Source organism: Molothrus ater, chromosome 4, assembly GCF_012460135.2.
Source record: "Molothrus ater isolate BHLD 08-10-18 breed brown headed cowbird chromosome 4, BPBGC_Mater_1.1, whole genome shotgun sequence".
In the NCBI taxonomy this organism is placed as follows: domain Eukaryota; kingdom Metazoa; phylum Chordata; class Aves; order Passeriformes; family Icteridae; genus Molothrus; species Molothrus ater.
In genome coordinates, this window is record NC_050481.2 from 20,513,134 (window position 1) to 20,531,382 (window position 18,249).

The 18,249-nt window shown below is 37.0% G+C and overlaps 1 protein-coding gene across 2 annotated transcripts in view; it reads left to right on the forward strand.

The window, feature by feature from the left end:
- The window catches only part of GRID2 (glutamate ionotropic receptor delta type subunit 2), a 687,526-nt gene that overhangs the window by 139,459 nt on the left and 529,818 nt on the right, over positions 1 to 18,249 (forward strand). For both annotated transcript variants that reach the window (XR_008508327.1, XM_036382204.2), the window contains exon 2: positions 713 to 868. Coding sequence is in view for 1 of the 2 variants with exons in the window: in XM_036382204.2 (XP_036238097.1) it covers positions 713 to 868 (156 nt within the window). In the remaining variant the exon portion in view is untranslated. The remainder of the gene's footprint in view (positions 1 to 712; positions 869 to 18,249) is intronic.

Here is an 18,249-nt window from a genome sequence, read left to right on the forward strand (position 1 = left end):
TCCTCTTGAGTTTGTTTGCCTGTTTGTAATGTTCTGCTTAAATGTTTTGAAGAAATAGGTAGAAGATTCACTTTCTGTGAGATTTATATAGGCAGTACTTATTTTAATTAACCATTTAAATGTAAATTTAACTTATTGACTTCAAGAGTCTGACTATTAGCTGGAATTGTTGTTTTGCACATCCTAGAGGTATTACACTTGAAATAATTTATATTGGCTCCTGACCTGTCTATTGATTGTGGGTGTCAATTCTACCTCGTTTTCCCAGTGCTGCTACCTTTTTAGGCTTATTCTCACTTTGTTTGAACTTTCTATTTTTTGATTGTCAGTAGACATGATGTTAAATGTAGATCCTAGCCCACTGTAGTCATCCAATATATTAAATGGCACCTTTGGAAAAAACTCAATTCTCATTTCATAGCCATGTTCTTATGCAGGTCATTTGCTTTGTGCCTAACTAGTTTCCCCCAATATTTCTAGCTGGCATCAATGCTTTCCTTCAATATACATCTTAAATTATGTCAGAATATAAAAATTCTGTATATTGTGGAACAACTTCTGGGCTCTGTATGGAGAGAACCTTGTTTTAAGGATGAGGAAGAGATGATGTTCTAGCAAAGAAATGTCTTAAGTGCTTGTGATTAATGCTTTGGGATACTGGAGATGAAAGGTGCAATGTGATTTTTGTTCTTGTTCTTTCTTTCCTCCACAGGGGCAATTTTTGATGAATCTGCCAAAAAAGATGAGGAAGTTTTTCGAATGGCAGTAGCTGATCTCAACCAGAATGATGAAATCTTACAGACAGAGAAAATCACATGTTCAGTGACATTTGTGGATGGCAACAATCCTTTCCAGGCAGTCCAAGAAGGTAGGACACTAAAAAGATTTCCTATTGTTGTTTCTGCTGTGACATGCAAAATATTACCTTGACAGTCTCCTGTCTTTATGGGAATTTGTCATTTTTGTTGGCTTCTTTTATTCAAAATATCAAATAGTATCTTTAATTTTGGTTTTAGTTGCTTTGGTTTCTGTTGGTCCTAGTGACTTAAAGCTATAAATTCAACTTTTATCCATTTTCTATGTATAGGCTGTTGAAATGTGATAAAGAAGTCAGACACACTTTGCCTACTTCTTTCCCCTTTTCCAGGCTGTTTGGAAGTTACTGCCAAAATGATGACTACTTCCTACTACTTTTTGGTTTAATTTTGGGCAACTAATGGCAATTTGTTGGAAAACAAAGGTTGTTACGTGGATAACCTTTTCAGCCCACCCACCTGAGAAGGTTACCTGTTTTAAAGAGGGGATTAGAGATAACCTGAAGATTCAGCAAGTTGCCTGTGCCCAATACATGATGCTGTTCTCAGCCTGTCCTTTGTGTCATTCCACAATTACTGGACAAGGGATGACGACATTGCTTTGGGCTCCTGTGATAGTGGCAGGATGATAAGAGAAAATAGTATTTGAAATCCCTCTGAGCTGGATTAGTAAATCACTGGTGTGACTGAGCAGTTCTCTGGAAAGACCGCTGGGACAAGTCTTGAGAAATATGGATTCAAATTTGGGGTTTAAGCATTTATTTCTTTGCTGTTCTGGAACAGTGACTTCTGCCTGAGATGCCAAAGTTATTTATTTCAGTTATATTACTAAACTTTTCTTAACAAAAACCCTAAATTTTGCTGATTTTCTAGCTCTGTATAGATGCTTGAGAATTAAGGGAAATATGCAGTTAGTTGTTCCAATATTTGTGGAATCAAAGGTTTGGTTTCAATGGATTATTGACAAGGCAATGCTAAGGAAAATGCTTATTTTGTTTTTTTTTTTTTTTTTTTTTACCAATGACATTCTTAATTTTTGAGAATTTAGTGATTTAGTAATTTTTTTGTCAAATTTTGCAAGTAGATAGATCTGTGTAATGAGAAGCATTGCAGTCTTTGCTTGATATGGCTGAAGCAGTAAAAGACATGATTTTGAGAGTATTCCAATTAGAATCAATTTCATCTCTTTCAATCTGAAAAGGCTAATATGGAAACTGGAACTACTTGATGCTTGTAGAATTCAGAGGGGAAAATGACTAAGTGAACTCTGTCTTTTTAAGATGCCTTCTACATTGTTGGTATTTGAGTGCTTTTTTTTTTTTTTTTTAATCCAGGATGGCTAATGTTGGTGATGCTCTGTGCTTAGCATTAATTAACTCTGAAACTTAGCTGTTTATTTCCTGTATCATTGTGGTGGAGTAGTTGCCAACTATTTCACAAAATTATGTTTTAAGTACCTTATTTGTGACTTAGAGAATCTAGGAAGGCCTAGTAAAGTACAACTATCAAAGGCGTTAATGATCCAATATTTCATTATTCAATTATTATTTTATGCAAAAATTGTGTTTGTTGTTGTTGAAAGTATAGTCAACCTTTGAAATGTGGATGGAGCAGATTTGACATAAATTTCATTACCATCTGGTGGGTGAGTGAAAGGTCTGTTATGATATTGATGAGTTCAATATTTTCCGGTAAAACCTATTTCTTGTAAATGCATGGTCAAATACAGCTGCATGCCTAGCAGATATCATATTCCTTATTTTTTAAGAGCCCTGTATTTTGTTTGGAATAATCCAAGTGAAGAAGAAAGGTTTTAATCTTTTGCATGTATGTCTTGGTGACATTTTGCTTGTTAAAATATTATGCCAGAGTCAATGTGTTTTGTTTTAACTGAACACAGGCAGCAGCTCCAGTGTAATAATTTGATTACGTTGCACCAGTTTCTTGCCTTTCTCCTTTTCTTTGTATCTCTATACCACTAATCCCTTGCTCCTAATTGTATTTTTTATAAATGTTAATAGTAGGGGAGGGGACCACTCTAACTTTTGCCACATATTGGTAAAAGTGGCATATTGACATGGTTTATAACTGGGACAAATGCTTAGCAGAAATGCGCTGTAGTAAACACCAGGAAAAATGTTCATTTAAACAATCAGGCCATTCTGGTCTTTTATTTATAAAAGAAATGCTAGAACAAGACTAAATCTGATATTTTTCAGTGTGTGACTTTGAGTATTCTCAAGCTTGCCTTGTTCATGCAAGCATGTCTCTTTCCTTGGAATCATAACACCACTGAGTCTGAGGTCTGTGGCCTCTCCTATCAAGCACAGCCTAAATGTTCAAAAAATATACTATTCATTTAATTTACTATTTGCTTGTTTTAATTATTTTTATATAAACTGCTTGAAATTTGCTTTGTTTTAGGCTGCAATATCTGGAGTTTTTTAAAGTTCTGACATTTTTCTCATTGTATAAACTACAGAAGAGCCTTTAAAATTGCCAACTTTTAATGCTTGGTAAAATGCTTATTTAAAGCATTAGGTTAATAATAATAGCTTAAAATTGGTCTAAAATTGGTCTAAAATTGTCTTTAAACTGCCCTTTTCAGTGAATAGACAAGGATAAAGAATTTGCCTAGGACTGTGAATTTCAGAAATCCAACAAGTCATGAGCAAAGATGTCATGAAACAAGACATTAGGCACAGAGTTATTCTCGTAATGATGCAGTAATGGACAACCTGCATAAAATCTTTTATTTCACTTTATTATTGAGATTGGCAAGTAACTCCCAAACAATGTAAACAGAAATACTCAGACACTTCATAATGATTTTGGGATGTAAAGATAAATAATTTGAGAGGATTGCCAGCTGTGCAGTACTGTGTTCTTCCCTCTGAATCTGTTTTTATAAATTATTACAGTGCCCTTAAATGTCTTCCACTTGTACCTTAGGGCATCTCTTTAACAGCTCTGATTGGGGGGATGATACTATAGCAAAGCTGAGTGGTTTTATCCTAGAAGACCTGTGAATGACATGCCCCATAATATCACTGGAAGTGCCCTCAGGGATCATTTATGGGCATGTTCTAGTGCACAGAAACAGGAGGTGAAGTTCTTTAAGTTAGGAAAATTAGTCTTTCCTTCTGTTGGCCACAGAAAGGGCCAGCAGCAACTGTGCTTCATCCCATACCCTTGTGGAAGCTGCAGCCCAGTTGCTGAGATTAGTTGTGGAAATGTCCAACATGGCAGGTTCCTTCCTCTCTTTTGTCAATACAAAATGTTTCACAATGTTTATAGTACTCTTCTGTGTGGTGTCCTAAAATATTTGTGTGCCTGTGTGATTGAGAGAGGGAGAATATTGTGATTTGGCTTTTTTATGCTGTGCCCACGTCGGGTACCACAAAGAAAAAGCAGAAACTTAAGTTTTCTTTGAATATAGGCATTAAAAGAAGTAGGGATAGTCAGGTATTGTGTGGCAGCTAGGCAGTGATTTGGCACTATGAAACAAGGAATTATGATCCAGATCCATACTGGTGCTAATAATATATATTAGTATAATCTTTACTTCCTTTCCTGTGAGACTCCAATTTACAGCAGTATTTAAATAGGGGTGGGACAGGCCTTCAAAAGGGTTTGAGTTCTACATATACTTAAACTGTAGGTTTGTTTTTTTTTAATATAAAAAACATTCTTCTCTATTTCTTTTCAGTGAACACTTTTTTCTTTCACTGGGAAATTTGCTTGAAATGAATACAACACTTATTTTCTCGTTTGTCAGAAAATCACTCTATTCTCTTATCTTTCTCTTAATTTTATTAGGCTGGTGCTTACTTCAATACACTAATAATTAAAGCTTTAATTTTATGGTTCAGAGCCTGCTGTTTGCTCCAGTCCTTAATTTGTCATTAGTAGTACAACCATATAGTAGCAGAATGGCTGATGGGAAATGTGTGATGGCCTTTGCATTTTTGTGGCAAGGTAAGGGAGGTGGCTTTGGTGGCTTGGACCAGATGTAATGCTTTGGCTTGTGCTGACACATGTCCTTGAGCAGCACATTTCCTCGGCCTTTGTGCTGCCATTTCCACTTGCACACCAAGAGTTAGGGAGCAAACTCTGCATGAGTTTGCAGTGCTTGAGGCATCCAGAGCATCTGGAAAGTAGTCAGAGCTTGGCCAAAGATGTGTGTTGTCCTTGGAGATCCATTGGCCATGTTTTAACCTCATGGCAAACATTTTCTTTTCATGTAGTGCTAGAGGTTTTTTTTATAATCTTACTCCTTTCTCCTAACTCTTTTTTAATCTTCTTTTGATGATATCATGTTTTACTTACCTTGAATGATAATTCTGTAATAATCCAATGTTCTATAAGTTACCTATAACATGTGACAAATAGGTTTGACTGAAGCTGTTTGAAATTAACTTTGTTGAACACATTTTCCTATTGCAATCACATATGTGTGAGGCTTATTTTTATTTTTTTTTTCCTAACCCAACCTTTTTGTCATTCAGGGTAGTCACCAGAGTATGTTTACAGACACCAACTCAAGCCTTCGTAATGGCTTTTGAAAGCTTATTGTGATCAGTGAAGTAAATAAGGCAGTGAGTCATAACTAAATGGGATTCAGCTGTAGAGCAACAGAGGTTTGTAGGGCAGCAATATGTATGAAGGTCACATGCAGGATTTTATTCAAGCAAAGTTTTATGGTCAGAAATTACAACCTGATGGATACATCTGCTTTGGCCTTTGGGACTTGATGAGTGTAATAAGATTGTCCTTTCCCATTTCTCTGATCACTGTAGAAATCTGTTTAAATCCACAGATTTCATGGACTGCTAAACTTTCTTTCACTTTGTGTCACTTATTTTTTGATATTTCTCAGCCTTCCTTGTGCTGTTTATTAACCAGTACATGTTTGGTTTGAGATTAAACCTTTACAGGGTTGAGCTTCTTCACTGCCCCTCCATTTCATTTCTGATATGCTTTTTTATTTCCTGATAGAATGGATTTTGATGTGAAAAGATATGCTGAGGAGGAAGAAAACATCAAGTAGGATCTGAGCTATAAAAACTCAAGGAAGAAGAGGAGGAGAAGCATTTTATTAATGATATAAAACTCCTTTGTAAAATCAGAAACTGTTGGAAGTGTTGGCAATTGCAAATTGCTTCTATCTTGAGCACTCCAGATAATATGATAGGAGATTTTTTGAATTACCTGTCCTCTGTGCTTTCTCATAATGTACCAGCAGTTGCAGCACTTTTCTTTGTTTAAAAGGTGTCAGGTCAGGAGCCTACTCCTTTACACAGGCTTTATTCTCATTTAAGTCTTCCTAACCCCACGAAATCAGATCTGCAATCTGCATAAATGTACCATGGGTGTCCAAGTGCTGACAGCTTAAGAAAAAAGATCCTGATACACTGGTTATAACATCCTGACAGTTGGGAAGGCAGTGGTTGCATAGGAAAATATTAGGGAGAAGTGACCACTGATGGAAGTAGAAAAGGACATGTAGTAGAGGTTTTGTTTAGGATGAGTAGGATGCACATTTAACACATTTTCAGCAATGATTTCCAAGATCTCGTGACCTTCCTTTGCCTGGAAGTAATCTACTCAGAACATACTGGAGGCTGTAAAAAGGAGGTCAGATTTATTCTCAAAAAGGCCTCAGAGTGGTACAGCTGATGCAGTAATTGCAAGATTTCCATCACTCTCCAGCCTCTGGGTTTTGAGCCCCAATGTTTTCTAGTTCCAAATTCTTTCTGTAATAATATTTTCTTCTATTATAAGATAGCCTCCATTATCTTTGTTTCCAGTTTGAAAGCAAACTCTGGCAGCTGCAGACTGCACTAGACTTTCAGATGCTAGAAGATTAAAATAATTTCTGCTCAGCTCAAAAAATGTCCCCAAATCCACATAAAAAAAAAAAAGAAATTAAAAAAAACTCAGCCTGTCAGGAATGGCTTTTTTCAGGCTAGTTTAAACCAAGTGAGAAATTGAGCTATAGATATTATGGTGATTGAAGAGCCTTCTCTGCAGTAGGCTTTCCAAATTGCTGAGCCAAAGAGGGGAGGCAAGAGTCTTACTCAAGGCTAGGGCAAGATCCTGGCATCCTTTAGGTGCTGTTATCTACTTTGTCTCCCAGAGCACCTAATCCCTGCTGGATGCACACTTTAGGAATGCTGCATGTTTGTTGTGGTTTAAGGAAAGAAAGCTAGTGTTTCTATGGAAACCACTTTTCTTCAGGTGGCCAGGAGACCTGGTAACATCCCCCGTTACACTTGGCTGCATTGCAGCATTCAAATGCAACGCTGTGACTGGAGGTGTTTGTGAAGCACCAAGGACTTTGGGCTTCAGAGTTTGCATTACCCACCACTACCTCTCTGGAGTGTTCCCCCGCCCACCTTCCCCAGCTTTCTCATGACTTGAAAACAGCAGGAGTGATTTTCCTAAAGCTGATGCCATTTGCCATTTTCAGTTGCCAGAGTTTGGCTTGACTTAATTTTTATGGCAGATTTTGACATTTTTTTTATCAGAGCTTCCACTTTCAAGTGACAGGCAGAAATTTTAATAGGCTTGAAAGAATTTCTTTCCCAGGCTGTTGCTTGAAAAGCATGTGACTGTGAGACTATTAACCTCTAACCCTTTTTAAAAAGGTGGATCAAATAAATTAATAAATACCCCCTCGACAAGTGTGATGCTTTTTGATGGCAAGGTGCAGAGCGATTTTATCACATTACTGTAGGAAAAGCTGGACAGGCTGCTTTTCTGCAGTACTTACACTTTAAATCTAGATTGGATCATTTCTGATTTTGCAATAGACATGTTTCCACTTGCAGTTCACAAGTGCCCAATATGTGTTTTCATACATTAAGCACGGAGCTTCAGTCTGCTGTGTTAATGTACTTTGACACACTGTTGGGGTTTACTTTTTAGAGAGCTATGCAGATTGTGATGTGATTAAACGATATCAGTAGTATGTTTAAACGTTTAAAGCCACTGTGCCTGGAGGTTTTTGGGGTATTTTAACAAACAGAAGCATAGAGACAAAGTAAATGAGAGATGCTTCATCTTCCTAGATGCCAATTATTTAACTAGCACCCTGAGCTATCAGTCCCCTAAAGTAATCTCCTTAAATAAGTAATGGACACACTATCTGGATTTCCTTCTCATCTTTTTTGTGAAGCAATGTCCACTAAAATCACTGGAGCAGTCAATCATCTCTGTCCGACCAGACATGTATATTCCTAGACAGGCCTCATAGCCTGCAAGCTTCCAGCAGGTTGTGGTTACTACCAGCAATGAACTGCTGCATTCAGCTGCTTTCTGCTGTATGGAGGCCTCCTGAGTCCTCTCATCATCTTAATTGGAGATTTTGCTTTTGTTTCTCCTGGCTAAATTTTATGAATTAAGTGAAAGTCATCCGGTCCTTGTTTCACCATACAAATAGGGATCCAATTCCTTACAGATCCATATTTGCTGCATCTATGTATTTCAGTGCTTGTCTAAAAGTCAATAGAGTTAATTAATTTCAATTAATTTCTTAATTTAATTCTCCCTTTGAGCCTTCCTTGCACTTCTTGATTCTCTTCTCAAAAATATTTTATTTCATCTGCAAGCTGATTTTGTTATAACCTGTTAGCTCTTTGGTCACTGTATTCTTAGTAAGTAGACCAGTCTGTATTTGAGGCAATTGGGTATTTGTGTGCTTGAAATAATTTTAATTTTAAATCTCCCGTTTGTAACATCATTCCCAACTTAGGGGACAAATCTATCAAGCAAAAGGGTATCTATCATACTCTTCTCTCCCTCTCTCTCTCTGTATAACCAAAGTGTACTTTATGGAGGACAGTGGTGTTTTAAAATCTAATTTTGGTAATGAGGAAATGAGCCATGACAACTCTGGAGGTGAAGCCTGAAGTGAATTATGGAGGTCATTCTCTTAGATGGGAAAATTAATTATGTTTTAGCTTGGTTCCCTGTTACTTAGACCCTTTCTATTGTATACTACCAAGTAATTTTGACTAAATATCAATTCATGAAAAATTATCTGGGCAAAAGAGTGCAGTTATAAGGACAGATGTCGAAGCTAGGAACAGTTTTATTAAAACACTAATGGTGTTGGAAAACCATAACCTAACCTTTTGTGTTATCTTTTTGAAAGAATGCCTGCTGTAGGATTTTAATGCTCATTCGTTTTGACTGTCGGTGGACCTTTAGCTCCTGTGATTACAAGCTCTTCTGAAACTTGTTTCTCTCCTAAAAATCCCATCTTTTCAAGTTCTTTATTGTGTAGTCTGAAAGAATATTGAAGTGAGCCAAGCCACTCTGAAGGATTCCACACTAAGTGCAGCACTTGGAGAGGGCAGATGAAACAGGTAGTGTTGATGGTAGTTAAAAAACGTTTACTCTGAGCCTGGAATAGAAATGGGAGTCTTGCAGAGCCTTTCATGTTCTGTTGACACACGAGTGGGAGTTTGGGCTTGGAATCTTTATGTAAGGGTATAAAGAATTAACACATGGGGCTTAACTTGATGTGGAAATTAAGCACCTGCTTAAAGGCTTTCCTGAGCAGGGATATACTTAAGCAATCCCAAGTCAGTGACTTAATTTTCTTTGGCAGCTGGTATTCATTATTTTGTTTACTTTAAGGGCTTATTTTCTCCAGAAACTTGTAGATCTTTGCAGCATTTTCACATCCTGCACCTCTGGTTGTCCAAATGTGCCAGGTGGCTGTAGCTCCTCTCGTATTGCTGAGAGCAGAAAATACGGCTGCAGGTCATGGCTGTGCCTTGTGACATCTGGAAAAAAGTTTGAGATGACAATGAATCTTCCAGAGTACTAGGCCACAAAGCACAGCTAAATAAGTAAAAGCCTGCAGAAATTTGTCTTTTGACACTACGTTTCACAACAAGAGCAGTTTGATGTACGGGGCTTGATCCTCAGAGTAGCAGAGAGCTGTACTCAGAAATTGCAGTTTCATGTTACAGGTAAACAATTTATGTTCCTCCCATCCCTTTGTGACCTGGTGCAGGAAAGGAAGCCAGCAAGAAGCTACTTTGTTTTTCAGAAATATGATGTGTCTTTAGTAGCAAGCTGTGGCTCAGTGGCAAGCCCTGCGGTAGCCAGCCCTTGCTAAGGGCATGGGAGGGGAGCACAAACTCCCTGTTCCAGGTGCAGCCAGATATTGGAGCAGCTTGCTCTAATGCTGGATGCCAGGAGCTGAAAGTAAATGATGGTTAGTTGTCAAATACAGAAAAAAACAGCTGCCCTAGGAGGAGAGACTTTTGCACTTCTGAAATGCCATTTCAGTGTAAAAGGGCATGAGAACTTTGTTTCGTGAAGAGAGAAGGTGAATGTTTTGAGAAAATCAAATCTGTTCAGACTTACTAGGACGTTAAAAAAAAAAAAAAAGTAGTTGCCTATGTTGTAACAGTTAACATTCTCTCTAATGGGTGCAATCTGAACAGTGAGGTGATGTAAAATAGGGACTTGTCAAGACATTTGTAAAAAGGCTCATTAGTTCTATTTAAAACATGAAATCTGAGTTTCTTCCTGAGGTCCAAGCTATTCCTAATTTTCTGATAGAAAGGAAAAGGGGGTAAATTGGTACAGATGAAGGCATAATGCAGCTTTGATTAGGCTAGCTTGCCTTTAAATGTGTTTTTCCTTCTTAATTTGGCACTGGTAGATCAAATGCTGAGCCAAAATTGTATTCTTCTGTGTGCTTAACCTGTTGAGTTCCACACACCATGGAGTAGAAACTGGTTACTGTTGTGAGAGCAGCAAAGAGTCTAGAGATACCTATATAACCTAGGAGCAAGCAGCATCTAGCTCAGTTGGTTTAGCAAAACACAGTGACCTTGATTTAGAATAGAAATAACTGAATGTAAAACAAGCCTCTGAAAGCGCGATCTTAAGAAAATGTTTTTTAAGTAATGTTCTTTGCTGTCTTAGTTAACCTGGCATTAAAAATTGTATTCTTCTACCTTCTTTATATTAAGAAAACCCCAAACAAACAGTCACAAATCAAGAAAAAACTTGAGAGAAAAACATTTTCCTTTATTTGGGGAAGGATAGGCTTTTCTTTGTACTCTTTCTTAGTTACAACTACTTCTTTCTTAATACAGAAAATATACCTTCCAATAGCAGATAACAGCATTATATTGAGTTACTAGGAATTATGCAGTTGGGATATTTTTTTCATTGAATTTCATTATTTGGAGGACTAACATTTTGAAAGGTAAGCATCCAGGAAAGCTCCATGCACAGTTATTGAGTGGCTCTAAAAGTCCCACTCAAGTAATGATTTTTTTAAGCATAAAACATACTTATTTTTCAGTATTTCTCTATCATGGAGAATTTCCCTAACATTATTTAGTTTCTTTTTCTTAGCATAGTACTCATGCTTGAAACTTTACTATTAAAATTAAGTGTGAAAATTTGTGGGTTTTTTGTCAGAAGGAAGAATAAGTGGTCATAATTGATGCAAAGTACTACTTAAACCTTCTGTCTGCTGGGCCTTTAGATCAGTAAGACTTGTTTGAATTTGGCTCTGAATTGTCACAAAGTTACATAAAAATCAATTGGACAGGTTATGATTCTTTCTATAGAATCAAAATTCTCAGGAGTTGGTTTCTGCATAGGGAAAGCAGCTGTGGATGTAGCAAATTATGCTGGCTCTGTCTTGTCTCAGTTAGTCCTTTCAATAAACTTCGCAAGAAAGGCCATGTGTTTTAACATAATTGTCTTTAGCAAGTTCTGTAATCTTAAGATTCCTTGGAATTTGAGCACAACTAGTATCAAAACTCCAAAATGTACTTTGTAAATATGTTTGGTCTTGCTAAGATCACATCTCAAGATTTTCTAAGTTCAACTTCTGTGTCAAGTCTTGACGCTAGGTTGATATATGTAACATATGTGCCAGTTCACATATATTTCTTCTCTTTGGGTGATCTTTATTTTTTGCTGCTCAGACATTCATTTCATGTGCAGTCTGACTTGACAGGAAAGTCAGAAATTTCTGTGTATTTGCAGATGTTCCTTGTGGAAGCTCCAGGGAGTATGGGTAGTGACTATGCAGGGTCACCTTCTATTCCTAGCCAGAACAGACTCTGGAGTAGCACAGATGGTAACTGGAGCCTCCTTTGGCAACTGCTGATGCTCCAGCTCTGACATGAACTATGCTTCAAAGAGGAGTTTTGGAATTTCTTCTTTGTGTAACACAATTGCTGCTACAATTGGGATGACTTTGAAAGACATGATTCCTTGGTCAAACCTATCAACAAGTTCATTGTTCTGTGATGTTTGTAAGGAATGCACCTTGAAAACAACCCTTTCAAAGTGGAAATGAGCAGCTGAAAGCAGCAGCTTCCAAAAGCATGAGAAAGCTGTAGTCCTTCCTGCACTCGTAATATTAAGGACATTCTTAAAACTAGTTACACATCAGTGTATTAGTTTTTGAGCTTCAAGTTATTTTCTGGAACTTCCACCTAAATAGTAAGACTAAAGTCTTGTTGTTTTACAGTGTTTATTACTTTACAAATTGTCACCTTGTAAGAGTTGGTCCCATGTATCTTCTGTGTGAGAGTTGTAAATTCCAGATGTTAATTTTTTTTTGTTAGTTGGAATTTTGAAATCTGTTTTCCTGTGTGTTTGTGCTCTGTGCCTTCAGCTTGTGCACTTTGTGCTTTATAGACGGTATTTTGGGACTACAAAAGGTGTTTTTGAAGAAAAAATTTTTGTGAACAAACTTTACTCACCTCTTGCATTAATGGGAAGGGAATTTAAGGAGAAAGGCTCAGCTTTTCGTCCTGTCACTGGCAGTAAATAGTGACTTGGAAGTTTGTCCCCTTTTGTTTTTCATATCTATTAATGTTGAATGAAGGGACCAACTCATGTAGAACCCTCCTCATTGTCTATTCATTGGCTTCAGGAGTTGGACTTGATAATCCTTGTGGATCCCTTCCAACTTGGAATATTCTGTGATTCTTTATCTGAACTAGAGAAGTAATTTATTTTGCAACATGAAAAAAAAAGTGATTTCCAAAGTATCTGTGGATGAGTGATTTCCTTTGATAATGAAGAGCAGAATTTTGAGTAGTTTTCTTTCATGGGAATTCTTGTATTGCTGAACTATAGTACCTTCCTCCACAAACAGCTTCTAGAGAACTTCTTGTGCTTTTCTTTAAGGGATGACATCTTCCATTCTTCTACCCTTGCTTACTTTGTTCTTGTTGGTTGTTTCTGGATGGTTATTGCTTATATCTGAAAGGGCTTGCTGTATCTGGCCATTTTTGATGACCTGTTTCTATAAGAATCGAAAACAAAAATACTTGTCTTTATCCAGCTTTGTGAATGTGAAAAATTCTTCACTCCAGATTACCTCTGAAAATCTGTATGGCTACTAATGCTTGGAAGGATCAGTCTCAGCAAATCTTTCTGATAACTTCAGTGTGATCAATTGTGTACAAGTTGGAATATATTACATGTAAAAAAATCCATAGGCTCAACAGTGTGTCTGTTACAGTGATTTTTATTTGAGTCGAGGCTTTGAAGATAGAAACGAAATAGCATTAATAAAACTAGGTTACTGTAGTGTTTTCTCTGTGAAATTTCCTTGCTGCTGAGATCTTGGTGAGTGTCACTTCTCAGCAGAAATAATTTCAAATTTAAACTCAGATTCTTCACATTGCAAAAAGGTGTGCAATATTAGTAAAGGTAGTTGAAATATGCAAAAATATGTAAGGCATGTCAAAAACCAACAGAAACAGTGTAGGAAATGAGACAAAATGTTATTGTATGTTTTCAGATAAGATTTCTTTCTCACAAATGGACAAGCTCTGAAGTTTGCCACTGATGTGTAGGAAAATAGTGAGGGATCGTAAAAAGTGAAGAATATGGAAGCAATATTTACAGATTTGTTCATGCATTTCCAAAGATGACTGATGTGCATGTTAGTATGCTGTGGTGTTAAGACAAGAGATTTTGATAAACTGTCCAAAGGACAAATGCAAAAAGTTCATGATGACTTTTTAAATGCTTTTTCTGGAAGATGCAGAAACCAAGTAAACAAAAATGTAGGTGTTTATTGTCTGTATCACAGTAAAAATGGCTTGAAGACCACCTGCTCTGCACCCTCCTCAGATTTTGAATGCTTCTGGTGATATGGAGCCACTTGGGAAGCAGTACAGGTTTCATTGCAAGGCTCACATTACTTGTATAGGAGGACTTGAACGTTTCTGAGGAACCAACATCCAAGCTTGAAGCAAAGATCTTTTAATGCAATTTTTGATGAGATGTCTGCATCTCAGGAGATCTCTACTTTTTACTGAGCTGCAGGATTACAGAATGAATGTGAGTTTCTTATCTAGAAAATTCTTACTTTCTTCAGCTTTTTAAACTGCTGTGTTTTTTGAGGTGAATTAGGATGGCTATTTTGGTTTCAAAAGATAAGTGTAAGTCTTTACAATTGTACTACTGTTCATACTTGACGACTTGGAGAAGTTTAGAAGTTTTTGGGGTGACTGTGTGTGGTTACTGGAGGGGTTAACAGACTTTTTAATTAAGTCAAAAAGAGTTTAGTTCTAAATAATTATCTCCTGGAAAGAGCTGTGTTCTATAAAGGATACAGAAAAGCTGGACAAAGAAACAACACAGATTTATTTTTTTTTTTTTAATGCAAGAATCTCTTTTTGGAGTCTGGAGAAGAAAGAATTGCAGCCTCTGAGGGCCTCACTTGTGACGCACAGAAGAACTTATGCAAAATTAACAACGCTTAGTTTAACTGTAAATATTTATCAAGCAAGAGTAAATTATATCATCCCAAGGTCTAAAAATATATTTATCTGTCTCTTTTGTAAAAGGAAATGAAAAAAAAACTTTTATAGAAACATGAAATGCCCCTGCTTGTCATGAATTGAAAACTTTTTCATCTAATGCGCCTGATTAATTCAGGATCTCTTTTTTTTTTTTTCCTCTTCTCAATTTCTATTGAGTAGGAATGCTTCTCAAATGCTATTAAAAGAGTTGAAAAGTTAACTCCCATGGGGTTGGGTTGTACTCCTTTAATTGATGTATAGATCACAGAAAGAGATATGAAGGGTTTAAACTTAATTCTCTAGGTCCCACTTTCAGAATAGAAATTGAGTAGAAAGCCATGCCTGTAACCTCTATTGGACTGTGCCGAAAGTCTGAACAATGATATTGCAAGAAAGGGACAGATATGAATTTTTCAGATAATCTGAAGATCTGTCTTCAAATCAGCCATGTCTATAACTTCTTACTATTTTTAACCAGCAACACATTAATGGAAAAGAATGTACATAGTTAGAAAAAACCCCCTAGTTTTGGGTAGAGATGTGTGTGGATACGTATGGAATATTAACTGGTGATAAAATTGCTGTTGTTTCCAAGGCTACAAGAGTAGACAAGATGTTGTCTTCAAATGCATCAGTAATTTTTTCTGTTAAACCTACCAATCTAGCAGCAATTTAAGCATTTGAAATTGATGTTTCCCAAAGCTTTACCTGGCATAAAAATCACTTGGCAGATGTATCTGACATGCAGAGTCATTACATCTGGCAGCTGGAATATATATCTGGATAGAATAGATTGCCATTTTGGAAATATCAAACTTTTTGGAGAAGTAAAATAGGATTCTCTGATTTTATGTTGTGCTTCGATGACAATGAACTTTGAAATGTTTACCTGCTTCTGGTAGCTTGTCTGTAAAATCTTTTAGAGCCTGCAGTCTGATTATTTCTGGAATTTCTTTATCTACAGATTCAAATAATTTAATTTGATTTTGTATTTCAGCTCTCGCTGTAGAAATATGTGGAGCATAAATATTTAAATAGCCTTCTTTCTGAGGTTTACCTTCGCTCTTTCCAGGCTGCCTTTTGAAATAGTTGAATCAGTTTTTGTCTTTCTGCTGACTGTGTTCTGGACGTCACTAAATTTGGAAGGAGCGCGTGATCCTTGGCTGGGTTCCCTATGGCAGATCTCCTCATTCCAGATCTGCAGGGCTCTGGTCATATGGACTAGTGACAAGATACTTACAATGGGCCAAAGGTTACTTTGTACCCAGAGCAATTTGTGTTAAGCTAGGATATGAGTTAAGATAGGAATAACTATGTCTGATCTAATCTTATGAATTGCTATTTTGGAACAAATTTCTAAGCAGGTAGGGCCTAGGCTGTTGAAATCTCAGACTGCCTGCAGTGAAGTTTCACCATAATGTTAGGAGAACATAGAAAAGAATCCTTATATGTTTAGGACATTATGCTTTCGTTTTCTTGTTGCTTAATACTTTCATGTGTGTAAACTCATTTAGTTTGGAGAAGATAGGAGAAGAGGGTTAGGAGGGAACAGAAGAAAATTTCATACTGCTCCTTAACATGGAATTTTTCTTTCTTTTGGTTCAGTGTTTTACTTGGTTCTCTTCCTGTACAACATGAGGGTTTGATCAGCATTTAGTTTTCTGCAGAATAAGTAACTCAGGTTTCATTCCAAGCTGTCTTGTGAGCTTACCTGGCAGCTATTCTATGCATAGCTGTGATTTCATGCAATCTTGCCTCTCCAGGTAAATAGCAGTTTATACAAAGACTTTGGAATTTTCCAAAATATATTCTAAAATATGTCTTTCCCCATGAGTGTACCTGCACTTTAGCTCAGCCTTTTATACTTTTCAGAATCACTGGTAGCAATTATAACCTGTTCTCTGAGTCTATAATTTTTCATTATTCTCTTTGTGTGGTTGAAAGTGTTGTGAGAGTCCTGTAGTTATCAGGTTACCCTCGTTCACCATTGCAGAAGTAACACTTTTAGTGTTGCAGAAAAATCTCCACTATTTCAATCTTTATTTTAAAAATTAGTACCAGCATATTAGCAATTATTTCCTTGGCTAACTTTTAGGATTCTTGAATTATGCTCACTTAGTTTTACTGATTGGGAAGCATTTGTCCTTGGTGAATGAGATTGTTTCCAGAAAATGATAGAAGTGTATTCTGAAGGTACCTCCTTTTAGGAATGGTAGTGCTCTTTTTTCCCCCCACTGTCTCTGTTTGTGCCAGCCAGAGCCCAGCCTTCTTCTCTGACTTAGAGCATCAGTGATGGGGCTGTTCTGAGTGGCTGTCCCCATGGTGTGATGAGGATCCCTCAGAAAAAGCAAGGCTATGATAACAAAAAACACAGATATCCAAGTAGAACAAAGAAATTTTGCCCAGACTGAGAGAATACCACTTGCCATTGGCAAGTTTTGGAAGTTCCTGTGACTGCCTTTGAGATTAATTTGTGTTTTTGAAGGATTGGAGAATCCAGGGATAGGGTGGAGGAGAGATTTCAGACGATCATAATTGCTGTCACTAGAAGGGGATTGTATGTGAGCAGCAAGAATTAAACATCCCTGAGTGTCATGCATCTGTTTTGTTGCTTTCACCCACTTCCTCTGGCATCATGGTCTGGTTGTTTTCAGTAGCTGTATAAACAAATTAGATCTGTTTATTTGAACTAAAACTCTGAATACAGGGTAGCCAAGCCTAAGTTTATTGCCTGATTCACCTTTTGCTCCTTGCTCTGCATTATTGTAAGAGGGCGAGAGAGCTTCATGTTTTATTCAGTTAATACAATGTATATTTAATTTGCATTTTTAGTGTTTTCAAAGTTGAAAGATAACAACTTGAGCAGTGCTGAACGTGGTAATTTAATTGGCTGTAGGGTAATAATAGCATTCTTGGCTATGGCTTCATTGGGAAATCTTGCAGGGCCTTTAACGAGTGCACCAGTCAGAAGCTCACCTGTGCTGAACTGCCACACACCCACAAAGCAGCAGGGAGTTACAGCTGTGTTGCCTCTTCATTTAATTTCCAAGGTTTGCAGGAGGAGAAACAAAACCTAAAGGGATGAATAGAGGCTACCAAGGCATACTTAACACTGCTGAATCCTTTCCTTAATTTCTCTGCTGCTGGGAATGGGAGGGGTTGTCATTTTCCTTGTGTACCTTTTCAATGGAGGAACAAAAAATGGCCTGTATTAAAAGGCAGTGTATAAATTTTGTGACAGTGAAATTTATCTGTCCTAATTCAATGTCTGCCTGCAGGATCTGGGCTTCTAAGACAGCAGTTTTTACATGTGTGGGTTGTGTGTTGCAAAAGTTACGACAAAAGATGAGACAGGAATACTCCAGGATTTTTGATGGCTAGTGTATGCCTTTTGCAACATCATTCCCAACTTAGGGGACAAGTCTATCAAGCAAAAGGGTCTGCATCCTCCAAATTAGATGCTAAGGTGATAATATTTTCAACGAACTAATAAATATGTAAAATTTTCTGTCTGAATGTCAACTTGGGAAGAAGCATCTCTTTAAACAAATTCAAGTTGGTCCAGAGCAGTTATTTATCTATAGTGTGTAATTGTACCTTTCATGTTTTATTGAGCTATT